Genomic DNA, 21,522 nt, shown 5'->3' on the forward strand with positions numbered 1-21,522 from the left:
TGAGCAATAGTATTGGCAAAACGGAGCATTGTCGCAGTCACGAATGCACGACACCTGTTTTGTCCATATGCTCTGAACATATGTCTAGTTCGCGTGTCTTCATCAGAGCCTGATCATTTGCCAAACGGTTTCATAAGTTGGAAGGCACAACAAAATGTACTGCAAAAATAAGGACATAAGGTGGCGTGTATATTTTTGTCGTTTTCTACGTATGCATAATATTTCTTCTTTCTACAGTAATATATACAAACGAGTACCCACGGGGTGTGGAGGAAATACACCATTAACTCAACAATTTAGGCCCCCAGTGATTTAAATTGCTAACATGTAGCCTGAGGGCTCACTTATGTTAAGAATCTATTTCCCAAATGCTAAACGACGGATAGTGCGCACAATCCATAAATGCTTGAGGTGACTGTTAACGACTGCCAAGAAACAAGATCCTAAAGGGCAGAGTAAAAACACCATCGGTAGTGAGCCCTGTTTGCCAGGAATTGATCTGAGATGTTCATGGATGCAGAAAAAATAATCAAAATGAAAAACAACATTAAAGATGCTGGTTGAAAACATGGACATATACTTACATAGATTCTGTGCGGTCTTGGGGTCCAAAATGCGAAGCTCCTTTGCTTTCTTTTTAAACTGTGTCATTCTGTCGTCAGTCTCATCTTTGGGATCTTTCCTCACTATTGAGAGGGGGGCAGGTATTGCATTAGTATTTCCAGAAAGTACCAGGCCACAACTCAAGGCAAATTGCATTTCCCCTCTCCAAGAGTATGAATGAGGAAGCATGGCACTGTCAATGAAGATTATAATGCTTCAAAGCAATATTTATAATGTTAATAATATTCAAATTAAATTTAAATATATTTTGGAAGCAACACTTTTATAGACATATAGTGGAAGAATGAAAAAGTGACAGAAACACAATGTTATCCCAAAAGAGGGCTCTTCTGCATCAACTTGTGGGACCGTCGGCATATTTTGTTGATAATCCTAACAACTGTTTAGAAGGAAGAGGAAGGGTCTCTCAGGAGGAGTCTCCCAAGAAATCAAGAACAAACAACATGTTCCCCGAGCGCCAAGCATCTCATGTTTGAAGAAACAATCAAAGAGGAAGCATCTCCTGGGCAGCCAGATGAAGCAGTGCTGACGGCACTTGCCTCGCTCCGATGCCTCACTGTCAACACGTGACATGTGGGAGGGGAACATTTACACAAATCAGTAGTGCCAAAAGGCACGCATTTGTGCTATTATGTGTGTAAGAGTGTGCCTCATACAAAATACCAGCAGGTCATATTTTGCTCCCGAAAATGAGTGTTTGATGCTATTGGAGGCCACTGAAGTACTCCGTTTATCATTGAAATGGTTGTCAAACCAAATGTATTACACAAAACAACTTCATAAGTGGTGAGCACTTATTGTAATAAAATATATGGTATCGTTAGCAACAGCGCCTAAATGGTCACATAGTGCCTATAAAATTTTAGTGTGAGAAAGGTTTTCATTGGCTCACCCACATGCAACCAGTGCATTACTTGGATTTCATTTTGTTGACAAAATGACACTCAGGACATTCAGGAGAAGAAGGCGGCCTTATACGTGTGAGAGTGAGATGGCAAATGACCACTGTGATTGGCAAATATGTGAAGAGAGACAGGTCTTGGGCTGAATACACATGACTATGGTAGACAATAAACAACAGCAACAGTGCTTTCTTTCTCTTAAATAATTGTTGTTTGTTAGATAAGACAATTTGTGACAATGTTGTGCATCTCGTCTGAATATACATATGTTCCTTTCAGTAATGTACACGCTCAATCATGATCCCCGGTCTGCTGGCTAGTTACATTTTCACACACACATTTGTAAATAATTAGAAATAATTTGAATAGTTAACAAAACTTTTTGTGTTTTGGCTAAAATATTCACACCCACCCAATTATTATTCTAATTATTATTCGAACTTAACCTGTCACAGACTGATGACCAGTAACATCTGACTACCGTCACTGCCAATATCTGAACGTGTTGGACAAGTTGCCGAGTGGCTACAATATAATACTGCGACAACAAAGCCATTCCCGCTTGCACAGCTTTATATTTGGGCAAAATAATCCCTAAAATTCTCTACAAGGCAATCGTGAAGCGAAGGGTGATTTGTGATGTGCACAATTTTTTATTGACTCAAAAGGGCACATTCTCCTCTTGATCAGATAAACAGCATGGGATGATTTCATTTGAGCGTTACTACCGCAAGTAAGGTATGTATTAACAATTTTGGGTGCAAAAAGATAAGGCGTTTTTAATCATGTAAAATATTGTGTATTAATAGGACATAATCAAGCAGTCTCACAGAGCTCAGCAGAGATAATTTATGGTCAAAATTTGGGCCTCGAGGCAGTAATTCTTAATTATTTTTTTTATTGGCCATGCACATTTGCGATAAAGAAAAATCTATTTAAATATATTTCTTATCCTGGTTCTTTTTTTCTTCTTGTTTTGTGTGTGTTCAAATGTTCATGTGAAACGGAATGATCAAAAGTAACGCCAAACAAGCACCTAAGGAAAATTATCAACTGACTGGAATTGTAAACTGTAATAGTTCTTATTAGCTAAGGGGAGGCATGAATGTCCCCCATGCCAAAATATTGTCACTAAATTAACAAGGATTATGTTGGGAAAGTAAATGAATGTGACAAACACATTTGGCTTATTCAGGATCAATTGGCATGCACGTTATGCCTTGTGGGTCTTGGACTGGGGTTTTCCCTCTGGACATTTACAAGTGTTCTCCCGCATTCAAACGTTCAACATGTTCTGCTGGCCCACATTCAGCCTACCGGTCGCCTTCCATGCAGCATCTCCCATAAGACGTCCATTAAAACACCAAGCTAAACAGCATCACATGTACACTTCCAAACGCCACTGATACCATGGCCCTTGGAATCAACTCAAGAGATGACAGACCTTAAACATGTTTAAAGGCAAAGTAACACAGACTGGCAATATGGTCTTTGGAATATAATTGCAAACTTCAATTTAGCTGTCTGGAATAATAGTTTGTATAACATTGTTTAGTTTGCATAGCATATGTACTAGGCAGCCATGTACTATATTTATACTGACAAGGATGATAAACAATTCTGGACTGAGGTTCAGTGCAAAATCAAAGAAACGATGCTCGTTCTGACCACATTTGACCACGTTGTGAATATAATTAAAATCAGTTTACTAGATTTGTCTGAACAAGGCATATGACCACTTACCACTGTCACATTTTTTTTCTTTCAGGTTTCTTCCTTAATGAGAAGGTTCTCATTGCCTCTTGTGCCAAAGTGCTCACTTGCATGGGCTTCAGTTGTTCGAGACCTTCTGGATAATCACCATTTGAATGTTCTAAACTCCACATAAATTGCCATGGTGTGGGTAGTGTCACAGCGTGAAAGCAGTGCAATTTCCCATAGCTGATGTCATGTGTTGTTCCTTGAACTAATAGAGAGAGACGGAAGAGCCTCAGGTCCATCGAGTGTCTGAACAAAAGATCCCAAGGGTGGATTTTTAGCATGACAACTCTTCGGACATCTGGTCTGAATAAGGCTCGACATACTAACATTACCCCAGACAGCTTGCTTCAACACATCAAGGGGGTAATTTTACCCAAATGGCCCCCACAATCACTGCATCTAAGTCCAACAGAACCCCATTGGGATTTGATTTGGGTCTTTCATGAAACTACAGTCACAGTAAAAAGAAAAGTGTGTTATTATGTCAATGAGTCAAAAGTTTAGAGATTTCCAATCTGTTTTATGTCATTGCAATCCGTCAAACTGTCTGTCAAATTGTGGTACAGCATATAAATATGAGTGACATGATATGGGAAAAACATATTCCCCAATTTTCCTGGAGCCTCTTTAGGAATTAAAGCGTTCCTTGGACTTTTGTAAACAGAGAATCTCAAAGATGCGTTTTGCCTCTATGACTCAAGGTAAACAAAATGATGCATACAGTGGAGTGGAACAACTATCAACTTTGCTATCATCATCATGTTCGGTGATAACTGGGATTTAAAAGAAATAAGTGGTAATGATAACAACCATTGACAGTCCCAAGAACATACTTAAGGATGAATACAAACATTCAGATGAGCTTGAGCTAGACATTTTTAGCTACATGCAGTAGATTCCAAGGTGTTTGAATCTGGTTCTGTTTGTTATTTACACATTTATATTGTAAGCAACGGCTATACAATTGCTTCATGTTCACCTCATCTGGCATTTATCAAGAGTGTTTAATAACTTTATTGAGGCGGCAGTGATTAGGTTGTTTTAATAATTTTACAGAATAGTAGACTGTGACGTAACACACTGTCTGTAAAGTTATTATTATAATTTTGCTTTGGTAATTACCACAATTTGACCATATGTATTAATCACAATATAATGAATCTGCATTATATTGCCATAACTACCGATGGCAGGAATTGATTTGGAAAAGGTTATATTTGGAGGTCAACAGACATTCCTGAGGAGATTTTCATATAAATCATTGGTATTCATGTTTCTGCGATATCCTCAAGGTAATAAAATCTGAATTGACACAGAGAAAACGTATTCATTCAAAAGCGAGAAAATGAGGTGTAAGGAGAAACGCACAACAATGTCAGGCAAATAAAACAATCTCTCGAATCAATAACCCTGAACACTGCCAGTGACCTGCAGCTTTTAACAAGTGTATTTTAATCTGCCCTGCATCCAAACACGGCACTTGTGTGCTGTCAGTCAGCGGCAAGGGAGTGTGGGAAGGCTCTGACTCTTCCTCTCAAATTAGACGTGCTCCCAGGGCAGCGAATGGATTGATCCGAGCAGCCAATCATTTGGAAGGAAGCGCTGTTCGCTTCTGCCAAGGCATCGCACTGCGACCCGAGTGCTCTTGAGCTCTGCTGGGAAAGGAGCTCGCTCACTGGAACTAAAGGCTGCCGCCGGTGTCTGTTAAGCTTTCGGTAGACAATATTGGTGCAAGGTTCATATCACCAAGAGGGGAAGACGAAGAGAGCAATTTGTTTCAAATATGTTTTTTTTTAATTATTTTATTTTATTTTATTATTTTTTTATTATTATTATATATAAGTCCTAAGTTACGGTGAGTGTTGTCACAAGATGCGCATGGATGAGCATAAAAAAGAGGTGTTGCACTAACTGATGATATGTCAACGAGTGTGTGTGGCTTAAAAAGTGAAGATGCGGCTGCATTAGCATATTTTTGTGTTGACAGGATAGGAAATAAAATGTGACCCGATTAAGTCTAAAGTAGCTAAAAAAAACAAACGATACGTACACTGCAATAGGACATCACAAATGGTTTTGTTGATGATAAATACAAAAACAAAACAATATGAGGTCAAACATCTACTTTTTGATGGTCTGTCTGAACCTATGTTTGACTTTAAAGGGGACTGCTCATCTCATATAACTTCTGGCATAAAGATGGTGAACCACTTTTTTAGAATGTCGAACGTGACCTTTAGACTTTGTGACAAAAAAAACAATTTCGTCCTGCTTTGAGGTTTATCTGACAGGGTAGAATGCAGTACTTTTTACAGATGACAGAAAACAATCTGCCCTCTCCCGACTCCACATATTTTCTTTCCCTGGTTTGAGAAGTGGCCCACCTCCTTTCCAATTTGTCTTATTATCAAGTATTAGAGGAGATAAAAATAGGACGATCAGCGCCAGACAAACAGTCAACATTTGTATTGGCAATCTCAGGGCATGATATATTACTATGGTAGGTTCACATTAACAATAACTGAACAAAACTGCCATTTTCTTCGCACAGCAACTGGTACTACCGCTCGTCATTTGTCAACTTGTGCCAAAAACCCACTCGCTATTAATAAATCCCGCATTATACTAATGTCTAGCAAGGAGGAGAAGCCACCAAAAGAATGTGATTACTTGTTGAATGCCACCTAAGTACAAGCCGACCTGTTAATTTTGTGCTATTTTCCCCATAAGACTAGCGCTAAAATATACCATGTAAACAAAATGGCCGTTTCAGTGACGCCACAGATCTCATTCAAGTCCACAAAATTTTAAATCAACATGCCATGCCCAGTCGAATAAGTGAATGAATTATAACACTTTCATGCACAGCATTGATATATATATAGTTTGAAAGGAAAATGTGTATGTATAAAAAGTGCCTGTAGGTTTTTTTTTTTTTTTAAATGCATTAACGTATTATCTCCACCTACCCCTCTAGTGAAGGTTAACTGATAGGTTGATCCAATTTGTCTGCCAAGGCGTGAAAGGACTTCATAAATACTTCACATTTCTATGCTGGAAATGTCAAGGTTTCTTGAGAGATGAGGACAGGAGGAGGGGGTAAAATGACTTTTTTCCCTTTCAGGCAGCTCCAATCCACGCTTGTTGGCGCCAATAGGTTTATCCTTGGCAATCAGCGAGGACAGACACATAAAGTACTGTATAATTCCTTGTCTCTTCACTTACACAAAAAAATCAAAATTAAACCCTGAGGGGCCTTGCTTCCTGTCACCCGATGATTCTTTTGCAGAATTCTGGTGATGTGAGTATGTTAAAGCCTGCAGGTTCTGCTTGAAGATCCACCGCGAACAGCATTTAAATCCTAAAGTAAGAGTCATAGAACCCCAAAAAGGTCAACGCTGGTCTTCAGAAGTATTAAAAGTTACAACATTTATTCAAACCAGTACTGTACTACACAACATTGTGACTGTCAACTGGCAAATACCTCAATGATGTTCTCCATATTGATATGTGTAGCTCAACAACCAATAAAACCATGCTTGTAAGAACCTTGTGAGACACTGAAGATGATAATGGGAGCAGATCTGCAGCCCATAACATAAGCATGGATGAACTGTACACATCATTGTTGTGTGACTACATGTCAGCATCTACTGGAATACTAATCACCACTAAAGAAGTCTCCATGAAACCTAAGATTGTCCTTAAAACATCGCACAGAGCTTTTTTTTCCCACATATTTACACATCTGAGTGGCGATTCACATATTCTGTGTTGCTGTTCTTCTCAATAACAGGGTTCAGATAGGATCAGCAGTTTGCGATATGATTGTCATAAACGGTCATTACCATTAGCACACTATTATTTGTTTTCCTGATGAGAAAATAAAGGAAGCCACTGATGTTGTTCACTGGCCTGACTTCCATGGAAACAATGTGGCTGTGGCTGGTTGAATGTTGAATTCTCAGGAGCATACAGTAGATCGCACTAAACATTGTTCGGTCTTGACTGCATTGAGGACCTCAATGATTGTCCCCTTGACTTTACGCCCTAGGGCCTCGATGCTCGAACCAGGGAGTGCACTGAATAATTTGAGACATATATGACGCGCCTAGTGCCCAGTAACACTTGAATTGGAAAGTAAGCATAATGTCCACAGGGTGTCTGAAATGAGTTGATGTTCCATTAATGCCTCAGAGGCTCCAATCACACTTCAGATAAGTCAGTGTCAGTGCTGGTTAGAAGCAAGAGCACCAGCTTTGGCCACTGTGAGCTGTTCGCTAGGTAGTGCTGGATGAACTGTGGGCAAACACAAGCCCAGTGGCTTGTGATCTCCCTCTAAGTTATTTAGCCGCATGCATAAACAGACACACTCTGGCACTGACTTTGACACATGCTTTTAGACTTTTCTGCCCCACTTGTGGACTTCTAACCAAGCTGGACTCAAACAACATCTACAAACAAAGATGTATGCAGTATGTAAAGCAAGATTTGGGAATTGACCTAAAAAGAGTCTTCAACCAACACTTTTCAAACCAAGTTTTTACTGGGTCACTGTCAAAGTAAAATGTAATATTTTATTTATTGACAAGCACGCCTGCATTTACAAGGGCTTTTTGATACATGGTTTTCCAAATGGAGTCACAGCTGTTGTGCTGACAACTATTAATATATGTACAGTGATTAAAGCATTTATTAGACCCAAAGCAATGCAAGTTTTATACCACAGCTGCCTCAAATAAACAGCATTGGTAATTATCATAATGTGTTTTCTTTTTTCCCCATAATTGTTTGTATACCAGTATTAGGATATTTTCAATTTGTATTGCTAAAATAGTTTAGTGATATCAATTGGTTTACAATTGTATTGGTCTTCTAATTCCGGAGTAGAGAACAATGTCTCCTGATTATCTTGTCAAATTAGAGTTATTACCTCCCATCCAGAATCTCAATGTAGTTTAAATTATTGAAATCATTAATATTATTATTAAATTATAAATGCATAGCATTTAATCACGGAATGCTTGAATAATAACGGCTCCACTTTGTTCAAATGGTAAAACATTGAAAGCTCACTGAAATACGTAGTGAAAGTACAAGTCGGAGCACTTCAGAACAGTGGAGGTTCTCAAAGAAATTTGTAGTGGTGGTCTAATATGTTTGTATATGTTGATGTTATGGTAATACATGGAATATTTTCTCTAAAGTAAGGTGACCAGTGAGAGTTCCAAATTTGCCATTTTTATCTCTCTATCAAATCAATTGGCAAACCCTAAATCTTAACAAGTACATAATGACATATTGATCTTAAATCAGTGTTGGGTCAGTGGCCATGAATTAACTCTGAAAATATAGCTCCCTATATTGTTCAAATTGAGTCTAACGTCCAAAGTCCGAATACTTTAAGCTGGTTTCTTCCATCAAAACTTTTGATTCCTAATATGACATAAACATAACTTTTTCTTGAAGGTAAAATATCTTGCAGGTAGGTGGACTTCACTTCTAAAGCCCCTTCCAAAGATTACCAACCTTATTTTTATTATGAGTATCTTTATTAGTTGTGTGCCTCAGGGTCCTTATTCATTTCTTCGGGGGCAAACAAATGGAGCTGAAGCAGTCCCTCCCACCAACCTCACCAGCTTATCTGACTCCTTTCCTACGGTTCACGCCTTCCCGTTGTCCTTCCTCCTGGATTCAAAATTCTTAATTTGAACTAATTGCACAAACTAATTTCCTTTTCTTCATGGCTCTGCATTTCTGCCAGTTTTTTTCTCAGCGGGCTCGTAAACACTTTAGGAAAAGGGCTTTAATAAGGCTGCCTTGTGAGGGTTTGGGGCCTTAAATGGACACAAGGCTTGTTTGATAAGTCTCCACTTCATCACCGCCTTTATTAATTAAAGTTTATATTACATTAGAAACAAAGTTAAAGCTATTTGCACCCCCATTAATGGGTTCATGTAACTGCATATCTATGGCAAATTAATTGGCATCTGGCTTCCCCTACTGCAATTACAAAATGCTAGCCGAATAGATTTTAAAAAGCGTGTATCATCGTATTAGTGCATTAATCCACTCAGGTGAAGGAAAAAATAGGTATTTTCACTGTGATAATAGAACAATAATACCTAATTTTTCGCTGGGGTTACGTTCCGAAAAGAACGTGTGATAGGCGAAATCCGTGAAGTAGAAACCTTTATTTTCTTACCATTATTATACAGGTTTAACATTGAAACCAAAGGACAAAATTGTTTTCAGGCCCAAGCATTTGTTTAACAAAAAGAAGAAAACAATTTCTTCCAGATAACGACAGTAAAATAATAATTTTAATCATCAGTACGTACTACATAGTACACCTCTGCGGCCTGACTCCACTCTGTAGTGTCTTTTTCATCTGAAGCCATAACACTTGACGACTGTAATAATAAGAGTTCTAAAAACATATTTACAGTATGTACGTATACTTTAGCTACGTCTACATATGTTACACACACGTATCATATTTATATTTATATTATTTATACATTATTTTCTGTATGTCATTTATAATATCAATATAGTATTTACATGTTTGAAACAATTATTTAATGGTCTAATGATAACATATGCATTTATACGATACATGTATCGATACACAAAACAACTATGTATGTTTAACAATGAGGGCGCTCCACACCGCTTCCTCATTCACCTTACTGATGACCAATGTTCCCTCTAACCTGCGCGCGTGCACAATCGCGCACTGCCCGCACATTCTCAGCGCGCAAGAAAATCTATCCAGCGCATAAACAACATCCCCCCCGGAAGCGATGGGAACACGCAGCATTTGACGTCCCAAGTTGTTTACGTCCAAGTGTTGAATTAGGTCACTGTTGTCTTGAAATCCATGTTCCAAGTGTACGGCTAAAAATGCTGAGCTCTGATTGGCCACGATTTACTCCTGCCAGTTTGTAATGCCAGTGGGTGCAGTGCAGTGATAGTTGCCAAGTGGGCATTAGTGGTAGCACTCGAGTGGTTTAGATCCTATATGGCAGGCAGGACTTTTTGGCAGGAACTTAAAAGAGTTCCATAAACAGATAAAGTTGCAGCAATGCAGTGTAGAAATACAGAAAAACAAACTACCATCTAGCGTTGATTATTTTGCATTTTCATAAACAATGTGTAGATGAGATTATCATCTGTGGGTCAGGTTGATGGGCACCTTGTGAAGATTTACTACTGAGCGGTCCTTCAGTATCGATTGAAAGACAACGGAACCAGCCTTGGAAGTCATGTCACCGCTGTGTTTACTCCTTGTCGGGACACCAATGAAGAGCTTGTCGCTGCTAAAATGAACGTCTATTGTGTTTCTGTCTTCCTTTGTGTGTTTGACAAATGAAGTGTATAGCCATGCGGGGTGAGAAACCAGATTGCAAGGAGGGTGTTGGGTGGCACAATTGTAGCAGGTGCACTTGGATAGCTAATATTTGCACACCGGCTTCTGAGGCAAACAAGCAAATCCGCTGGAAAAGCAAAAAAAGAGGGGTGGCAATCTCCTCATAAATGCCTCTGTTAGCGTCACATAAATCCACAGCTCACTTTGCAATCCGGCCCCCATCCCTCTTCTTCGTCTCCCTGAAAATCCCCTCAATGCGACACAATTGCCAAGATGCATCTTAGTGACATTGTAGAGGTCAAGACAAATCCTCTGGTGTGAATGTGGTATGCACAAACCTGTGCTATTGTGAACACTATAGCACCCCCTCCCTCAGTCACACTTCACTTTGAGCCACACTTTCACATTGATGGATGTTTCAGTAAAGGGGAACTTTTTACGTCGAGGCTGCAAGCAAATGGATTGCGTTAACATACAAGTGACAAGTGAACGCGGGTCATGGTAAGGTCACAACTTCACAATAAATCAAACACCTTGACAGAGAATCTGAACACAACAAACGCTATTTGTACTCATGTCCAGAACAATATTTGTTTTATTTTGGTATTGAGTATGACATTTTCTTTAACTGCAAACAAAGAAAAAAAAGGTTTAGCTATTTGTTCACACGACAAGGTTTCATTTTATCTTTTTGGGGATTTCATGTAGTCGAGTGAAGTGAACATTTGAAAAGCACAGTGTTTATGTAGTACTTGGCAAGCAAAATAGCACTCTAATAACTGTGTTTAAACCACACTTGGTCAAGGTAAAGGGAAATATAGTTTTAGTAGAAATAATGTTTTGATCAAGTTAAAAGCTGTAATGGCTTACATATAAGCACTGTGCATAAAGTGCATTCTGTGTTCCAATGACATGCATCCCGCCAAGGCCTACTATATTGCTTGTTCAAGTCTACAGGCTGACAAGTGTTAGCTTCTCCTTTGCCATCTCCAACCTCACAGTTTTGAGGTTTTAGCATAAGAAATGAGAGCTTAATCAGTTAAGAGAAAATCCATGCCAGGCATCCTGGGTATATGAGGAGCATTAATAAGATGACAGCACAGATTCATCAACATATCCTGACTGTTGTTTCACCAATGTCCTTTAAAGAAAAAATAAATAAAATAGACTGTGCATGCATGGCGGCTTGGATTACTTTCATTCAAAAAATGAATGCACAGCGAAGAGTGCCACAAGATTCCATTAAAGCATCAAGTTTAACTATTGAGAAAGCAGTCTGCTAAAAGTACTGTCATACTACTGTGAAACTTTCATATCTGTCCAAGTGTCACAAAAAAAGCAACAACACATTATGTGTATTAAAACCTGCAATGACTGACTTCACAATGGAACAGGCAAAATATGTTGTCTGGGGTTGTAATTTAGCAAAGAAGAGCATGTTACCAATCCAATGATTTATTGGCATTACAGTGAATTCTCAGGAGTGTTGTGGCTGTCCTGCCAAGTACAGCAGGAGATGATTTCACTTTAGACATACAGGCAGATGGCCGGAGAGCGCTGTTGACATATCCACAGTGAGCAGCACAATTTGGCTGACCTTTTCCTCCTGACTGGACATAGGATTGGAGCAAAGCCATTTAGGACATATCACAGACTGAGGATCATTGGCACCGGGGTTCCCTTTGGTAAGGGATGAGAAAGAGAAACTTGAAAAAGTCTGCTGTGACGGATTACTAAATGGTAAATGTAAGCAGCACATACAGAGGTGCACTAGCTACAACAGCGAGCGCTTGAATCAATAGCAGACGGGCATCTCCAAAGACTTCACCAGGCAAAAAGAAAATCCATGTGAACTAGTTAGGAATTGGCAGGTGAGGGAGACCATCTTGGTCAATACACAAGGCCCAAGGCAATAATCTGACTCCAGCTGCGAGACAAGACCACAGGCCAGTGTTAAACTTTCATTGTGTTGGCCAATGGATCTCCCACTGCTTCCTCCGCTTGCCACTCAGCGCGACATTCACCTCTTCTTCAGTAAAACCCCCCACCCACTTGATGCAAAATCAATCTGTGAGCTGGACCGGCTGGCATAGTTGCCCGAGGCAGGAGAAAAGACTGCAGTCAAGATTTGTCCATGCAAAACTGTGCCACGTTTTAATTTGCAAACTAAGTCAGCTTCATCCACAACTTTGGGTAAAAATATGCTAAAAATGTTATGCACAAATGGAGAATGTACACTAATCCAATAAGAAATGCCATAGTGAAATATCCTACTGGCAGTAGTAAATGTGATCCGTCCATCCATGACTCCAGGCAAAAGGAATGGAGTGATTGCCAATCACAGTGCAATTGTGAAGGTACTGGGTAGAAATTGATCCCACGCAAGGTGCACAAAAGTCCATCTAACCACCTTTTTTAAACAGCCATTCATGTCCAGGGTTAAGGAAACCTGGGGTCCATCCCAGCTGACTTAGAACGGGGACCAGAGTATTCCTTTGCCTGGTCGCCAGGGCACATTAGGACTATAATTTACAGTCACATTCACACCTATGGAGAATTCAGAGTCACAAACAGGAACTTAGTATGTGTTCCAAAGTTTACCTTATTATAATATGACCACAGTGAAAGACTATAATTTCTTAGCCCCTGAGCGACAAAAGTCAAATCCACAGTTAGAAATTAACCCCAGAATAATAAATGAGGAATAGCACCCTGAGGTCTTAATTGAATATTTTCTGGACTCATTTTTGTTGACAATGATGGATGTCGGCCAAAATGGAGTCCTCAACAAACTCATTATTCATATTTCATCACACCCTACGTGTGACTTGGCGTTATTGATTAATAAGATGATGAGTTTTTGTTGTGTTGCCAAACAGAGAGAAGTCTGACATATCCTGGTCAAGTTTGATAAATTAGGCCCATCTGTATGATAAAATAGTACAAAGACATTTAAATCCTTACATACAGTGCATCACCTTGTTTCTATGCATGGAAATACCAGCTTTGACCTGTGGTTCAGTTGCTGACAATATAATGAGGCACTACTACACTTGCTATTGGGCATTCAGTGAAACAAATACTGGATAACAAACTATAGGGTTATTTTAAGACACCAAATTGACATCAAATTCGATAAAAGGAGTAGCAATAAATCCTCGATTTCTAATTTCCATTTCAAAGACTAGACAAAGACATGTAGTTTATTTTCTCTCGCTTCCCATGGTTCAAGTCCTTTCCAAACCGTTAAGAGAACATCCAAACAAACACACAGTCTTCTCCTATGTAAAGAAGCTTTGGTTGTACCACATACTAACTACAAAAAAAACATTACAACTGCATCAATTAACAATGCTATCCATCCACCAGCTAATTGTTAACCCCTCACATTCCTGTTTTGTGTGTTTGTGCCGGGTTGATTTAAGCGCTCGCTGTGACTGTGACTACAATTGTATTTTAAAATATTAGCTGATATTCAAATCTCCAGGAACGCATGTTTTTAACTATCACATGACTATCAAGCAGCCACAAGGTGGCGCGAATTGCTGTACAAAGTAGCATGTGGGATGCTGGAACGTTAAATGTTTTGCCGGGGATTTGCGCCACCTTGTGGCTACTTGGCTGGGTTTTATGTATACTCAGGGTGAAGTGGCTATTTCAACCAGATTTGTACTTTAACAAACTGTAATTGTAATCAAGGATTTGATTAAAACAGACTAAAGGGGTGCCTAAGAGCCTCTACACAATCGATTGGTCATCCATTTTCCACAGCACTTGTCTGAATTAAGGTCATTGTAGATTATCACAGGTGACTTTAAGTGAATAGGTGAGGTATACACTGGACTGTCCCAAGTGTCATTTAGAATCTTCAATTAACCTCAGAATGGTATGCTAACATGCTTCCCATCAAAGAGATTTAACTGTATGAGAAAAACAATAAGCATTTCACCCAATGTTCTCAACAGCTTTCGAGTGACTATGGTACATGGTAAGCTGCTCAACGACAGTGGGTTTCCTTTGTAAATGGAAATGTCATTGCAAACGGGTGAACAGACTTAAGAGTATGCCAAGGAACTTCAGACACTATTCCTGTGGGCAAGCAACACTAAGCGCGTTACCAGAGTAAGACGATTTGGAAGTGGGTAAGTCACTCAAGGAAATAAGTCAGATCACAATGCCTGGGAGCACTTTAAGGACATGTCAGATATGCACAATGCGGGGCTGATCATGGCGCACGGCAGGGCTGATCTCTTTAAAACGCTGCTCTGCGAGCGTGACTTCACCGCTCTCCGCATCTTCATTCATGGGATTAAAACGGCTTGAGGTGTTGCTTTAATTCCACAATTTTTGTCACGAGCTGTAAGAATGGTACTTACGGAGAAGTGTGTGTGTGTGTGCGTGTGTGTGTGCGCGCGTGTGCATAAGTGTGTGTGTGAGATACTTCCAATTTTAAATACATGGTTCAAAGGAAAGAGGGTTAACGTAGCAGGTCTCTGGAGTGTTTGATACCTAAGGATAGATTTACCCTTGTTCCACAAGGCAAACTCAATTGAATACTAGAGGCCATCATAAGAAAGGTAAAATGAGAAGATAGAATCTAAACTACATTGAATGAGGAACCGACAAAGTCATCACCAGGACTAAAGTAATGCAACACTGAAGAGTTCAACCGTGTAAATAGTCAACCTCTTCTTTTTTAACGCTCCCTTGCTGCCACATGCTGATATGAACCCTAAATTTATATGTAACATATTTTGAGCTGTTGTAGACCATTTGGGTGTCCTACATCAAGGACGTGTGAATATGTACACTACCGTTCAAAGGTTCGGGGGTCACCCAATTTAGTGTTTTTGATGAAAACTAACATAATTGCACAAGGGTTTTCAAGTGTTTTCTAATCGTCCATTAGCCTTCTAACACTATTAGCAAACACAATAGACCAGTAGAACACTGGAGGGATGGTTGCTGGAAATAGGCCTTTATACACCTATGTAGATATTGCATTAATTGAATTGAATTGAATTAAAAAAACAGACATACGTGGCTAGAATAGTCATTTACCACATTAACAATGTATAAAGTGTATTCCTGATTAGTTTAATGTTATCCTCATTGAAAAAATTGGGATTTTATTAAAAAAATAAGGACATTTCTAAGTGACCCTTAACCTTTTAACGGTGGTGTAATTTGGAACGCGCCAAGACTTTCAGGACATATGGACCTTGAAGTGATACAAACCGTCTGAGTTCCAACCACTCTGCATGAGATTAGGTGAGCCCTCAATTCAGCAAGTATCAAAAGTTAAAACTTAATATCATAAGAGAGTGCTTCTGTAAGCATACTTTCAATTATTACCAAAACGATTCAAGCTGCCATAGGTCTAAATGATTACTAAAATATTAGTCAATTATTTGGACAATTGATTAGTTGTCAATTAATTGATCATTTTGACAGCTCTACCCTAATCTTGTTTTAATATAACATTACACTAAAATACACACATTAATTGACTAAAGGTACCAAAGTCAAACATTATATAAAATTTTACCAACTGCCTTAACCTAATATGAATAACCAATAATAAACTAAATAGGATTTTGGAATGAAGGCAAACCAAAGAAAAGGAGACTGTCTTCTGACGTACAATACGGCCCAAACGTTAATCTCATTCTTTAAACCGCTGTTCACCTTGAAGTGACACAGCAAGATAAAAAAGAAATTCATCAATCTGTTCAAAGCAAGTAATAACAATAGACCATGAATAAATATTTTCCCACATGATTAGACTGGGAAAATGGTACAAAACAAAAGGTGGTCAATGGTGGTTGTGAATGTAGGCTGTGTGTGCGCAAGTACAAGGTTAGATGGCTAGCGGGGATAAGAATGCAGCAAACACCCAGCAGCAGCGAGGCCTCTATTGACTTCTGAATCCACCATACGTTCCCTTTGTTTCATTGGTCTCACACAATGCGTCCACCAGAACCGGGGTCATAGCTAACTACACAAGAAATGCACCACAGAGGCTTTTAAAGTGAGTTTTGAAGGTCTGGCTTATCAAAATACTTTCAAATCTGCTTTTCAGAAACAAGTCTCATCAAAAATCCAGTTTCTTTTTAAAATAAAAGTGCAGCGTTATATCTTGTTGCATCGGCGTGTACTGTACGCCAAACTACCACTCATCTTTATTGCTGTCTATTGATCCAGTGAGTGAGCAAGAGGGGTGCAGTAATAAATGTACACATGATAATGGTATATGACCGCTCATAAGACGTAACAGCTGCGCGGACTGCGTATCAAGGTATTTGTCACACATCATGCATATTTCACCCGTGTGTGCATATATTATGGACACACGTATAGCAGCATGATATAGGCTAGTCCTTATCATGGAGGGATGTTGGACGCTTCCACCACCACGACTCTCCACTATCTTGCAAGCATGCCGCAAGATATGTCATTTTTGCAGATCTGTGAACTCTGACTGGGCTCTGTCAACCCAGTATGTGAAGTCTGGATTCGGCGGACAGCGCGGATGAACTACTTCTGTAGTCAACGGACTGAAAGGTGATTACCAGCAATGCGTCGCGGAGCACATAGGGCGTGGTAGGACACGTAGGACAGCACGGCCATCCACCGCATCCGTTTCTGTCTCCAGTCCTCTTGCCGCTGGATCTTGATGGTCTCGGACGAGACAGTGAGGCTGACGTACTGCGCAACTCTCCCTCACTTTAATGAAAGTCTAGTGCAAGTCATGTCTTTAAACCACCCTATGCAACCTTCACAACTCCCGTGGCGATGGGGGAGTGGCGAATCCGCAGGTGCGGATAAGCCAGTGCGGCTTCCGTGCGGGTCATGGGACAACAGACATGATATTTGCCACGCGCTAACTGCAGGAAAAATGCCAAGAGCAACACAGCAACCTCTACATGACCTTTGTCGACTTGACAAAGGCTTTTGACACGGTCAGCAGGGACGGTTTATGGAAGATCATGGAGAGGTTTGGCTGCCTCAGCAAGGTCATCATGCCTGGCCACCAGTTCCTTGATGGCATGATGGTGAAGGTACGGGATGACGGAGATGTATTAGATGCTTTCCCACTGACGAACGACATAAAACAAGGCTAGGTACTCGCTCCGACCCTCTTCAGCATGATGTTTTCGGCTATGCTATTTCATCTATCTGGGCACTACCCTCTCACGAGCGGTGAACATCGACGTTGAGGTCAACAACAGGATTGCCAGGGCCAGTGCTGCTTTCGGGAGACACAGTGAGAACGTGTGGGAGCGAAGGGGACTCTGTCTGTCCACCAAGCCTTCTCTACGCCGACTGCCGATACACCTGTTGTACGGCGAGTTGTGCCAGGGCAAAAGGACAGTGGAAGGGCAGAAGAAAGGCTTTAGACAGCTTGAAAGCTTCCCTCAGACACCTCAGCATCGACTCCAACAGCTGGGAGATGCACGCGTGGACCCCCCAGGCTGGCGATGCAGGCTCACAACTGTAGCTTGTGCACCTGAAACTCGACGCAGCACAGAGGCCCAGAGAAAGCGTGCCGAGTGTAAGGCCGAGCTGCCGTCATTACAGCGACTACACCCACCCAACTTTGTCCTACATTTGGGTAAGCCTTGGCCTCATCAGTCTTTCCGGACCCACAATCCCTGTTTATTAATCTAGATTGAAGTCAATGGTCATCTTCAAATCTTAAGGACAAACAACAACAAAAGCACCCTATGCCTTCAAGAAGCAGCTGCCAGTACTACATGACAGAGAATATGGATGATTTGAACATCAATGACAAGCAGTTTTTGTATACCACCCTAATGGATGAGGGGATCTCAAATCAGGAAGAAGCGGTTGAAAAATAGCATTGGTCATTTAGAAAAAAAATGACTATCAACTATAAAAGTTTATTCTAAACTGAGGCTACTTTGGTGCATCAGTGACTACTGCTGCTACTACTGTGATATCTGTTTATTTACTAGATTTCACATCACATGGTTATTTTTGTGGTAGTAGGCGCAAACCATTTTATGTTCCTCAAAACAAGTTCTAAACATATCGAGGTGGGGTTCAGCAACAGGCAACAAAGTGGGCATGTTTAGAGTAGGACTAATGCTGCTAGAAAAAGTAATGAAGAAAAGCGCATTTCACTGCTAAGATAAGAATTAACATAATGAAGAAAGTGATTGTTTAGAATCAAGGATTCATCACAACTTCAGTCACCTAATTTGCTGTCTAAAGAAGCACAACATAAAGTCAGCTATGGGAGAATGAGGCATAATCATACAATCTCAAATATTTCCGAACACTTGTGCCGTATCGTTATTACAAAGCACGCAGATTATTGGACACAACATTGTGATGACAAAGACTAGTGAGTATTACAATACCTGAAATTTAGAAGACTATTGTCATCCACATCTAGCTTTATTTTGGTACTCTCAAACCTAAGCAGACGCATTTAGACTGTGTCCCCTTTTTGGCTAAATATTTCGCTGCCCCAGAAGACTTTGGATTTTTTTTCTGCATACAGTGTCAATGATTTTAAAAGAAGGCTATCCATTTTTGTTCTAATCTCAGAAGTGGCATATTTAATCAGATCCTGAATAGTACAGTACAGCAGACATACAGTACATGATGGAATGGTCTGTCTGCAAGCGGTGTCACCCAAGCAGATGGCCTTTGCTGGGAACCGGTGGGGGAGTCGAGACGAGAGGAGCACACTGGAAGTGTCAGGCCATGTCCCTGAAATCCCATTGCTTTCCGCTACACTGATACCAGCCGCCGTACACCTGCTCTGCTCTCTAGGCCTCTTTCAAACCTCTCGTGTAAGACAGAATTGAAGATTTAAAAAAGGTGTGCAGTGCGCACCAAACATCCTTTTGTTCTTCAGCCTCAATTTTGACCGAAATAAGATTTATTTTGCGAAAAGAACTTGCTGGAGCTTTTACACCGAATGCAATGATTGTAAATGCATGGCAGATCAGGTCACAGTTTAACAGGAGGCCATCTGCCAACTCATGCAGGAATGCGATGATGATCACTCCAATGGGGTTTTCGCCTGTTTTGGCGATATGTTTAAACAGCAGTTGTGTATGAATATTTAACATTTGAAATATCACACAATTGTTTGTACAACACCTCAGAATGAGCTAATATGTGACCAAATATAGTTTATGATTTCAACTATAGAGGCCTGCTTGCTTTTCTTGCTTGTTGGATCAGAATTGACCTCGGGTACGGCTCACGCTCACAGGTCCAGAGCTTTGGGATCAATTTAGAGCCTGTAATTGCCTCACAACCATTGTAGCATCATTAGGCCAGGAGTTCCAAGATGGCATTTGCCGTGGAAAGAAAGGGCATGCCTAACAGCTTCTCCATACCTCAAAAGGTTATTTTTAATCATCCAATGAGGGATTCTGCACGACCACCTTATTTCTGTTTTAATTTTACTCCCTAGTTTCAGTCAAGGCACTGGTGTATCTGGCAGATAACCCCACTAATTAAACGGTGGGTTTATTTGTTTTGGAAAACTCACCAGAAATGTGAGACTGGAAAGGAATGGCCTTCATTTGATATTAAAAAAAAATAATCAATGCTGTTAAGCTAGTACCTTATGTTTGTTTTGGCATGTTTCTACTTTCAACTGCTATTGGGTAGCTCATTGTCAAACCAAATAACTATATCTGTTTCTGTACATTTTGGTCTGTCTTTGTATGAAAGAAAAGCACTGAGTAACGTCATACACTGCTATGTTAGCTTCTCTTGTGCTTGCTCCTGAGTGGCTAGCTGCCAACTGCTTGTCACCAGTGAACTAGCGGTAACACTTTCTTGTTTCATGCTTCATAATTAGAGGTTGAATTATGTAACAATTAACTTGCCTCAGCAATGCATTGTGAGACAGAAATGCTAAATGATTTTCCTCTGGTTGGCAGAAATTAGAATTAAGTTTTTCCTACAACGGAATACAGTGATCACAAGCCAAGAAAAAAGCACTGTTGTCCAGGAGTTGCGACAGTGACAATGAACCCTGAACATGCCTGCCTCTGAGCAATGTGTTCAAGCGCAGGAGGCGGCAGCCGGTCACGCGCGAGGGAAGAAGCACCAACCGGTGCAGAAGGAGTTGGGACACGTGACAATATCACAATGGAAGTTTCTTTTTTTACAAATGCATGAGTAAGCCACAGTTGTTTGAGTATTCACTCATAATTATTTCAATAGGGTAGTGGTGGCTCCTTTCGGCTTTTTCCCCGAAGGGGTCGCCACAGCAAAACACTTTTTTTTTTGTCCAGATGATTAGCATGAGAAGTGTTTGGCACAGTTTTTACGTCGGATGCCCTTCCTGACGCAACCCTCTGCATTTACCCGGGCTTGGGACCGGCACAGGGGGAGAAATTGACATGTGCCCCCCAATGGCTGCATATGGTTCCCTGACCGGACTTCGAACCCAAGCTGCGAGCGGTGAAAGCTCCGCATCCTAACCAATGGACCATCAGGGAATTATTTCAATAGGGTGAACCCCTGTTTATTAGCTACGTTCCAGAGTAGACCCACCCACAATGTAGAGACTAATTATGTCGCAATACCAGAACAGATTGTGATTAACCTAACATATAACGTGAAAAACTGGATTGATTTTCCCTCAATGAACAGAATTAATAAATAATAAATTTATAAAACATACTATAAAATAATAAAATTGATACACAGAGCTTTTATTATATTATATTATATTCATCATCATCATCATCATCGGTTTAAAGTCCGCTTTCCAGGCGCCGCCGGGTTGGACTGGGTTCTCGATATGGCCTTCTTCCGCCGGGAACGGTCCATGGCCATCTCGTGGTTGATGCCGAGTGCCTCCAT

The 21,522-nt window shown here is 40.3% G+C and overlaps 1 protein-coding gene across 10 annotated transcripts in view; it reads right to left on the minus strand.

Moving 5' to 3' along the window:
• diaph2 (diaphanous-related formin 2) overlaps positions 1-21,522 on the minus strand; it is a 314,194-nt gene that overhangs the window by 138,889 nt on the left and 153,783 nt on the right. For all 10 annotated transcript variants that reach the window (XR_009713933.1, XM_061273960.1, XM_061274039.1 and 7 more), the window contains one exon: positions 585-686. Coding sequence is in view for 9 of the 10 variants with exons in the window: in XM_061273960.1 (XP_061129944.1) it covers positions 585-686 (102 nt within the window). In the remaining variant the exon portion in view is untranslated. The remainder of the gene's footprint in view (positions 1-584; positions 687-21,522) is intronic.

The sequence above is a fragment of the Syngnathus typhle genome, linkage group LG1, assembly GCF_033458585.1.
Source record: "Syngnathus typhle isolate RoL2023-S1 ecotype Sweden linkage group LG1, RoL_Styp_1.0, whole genome shotgun sequence".
NCBI lineage: Eukaryota > Metazoa > Chordata > Actinopteri > Syngnathiformes > Syngnathidae > Syngnathus > Syngnathus typhle.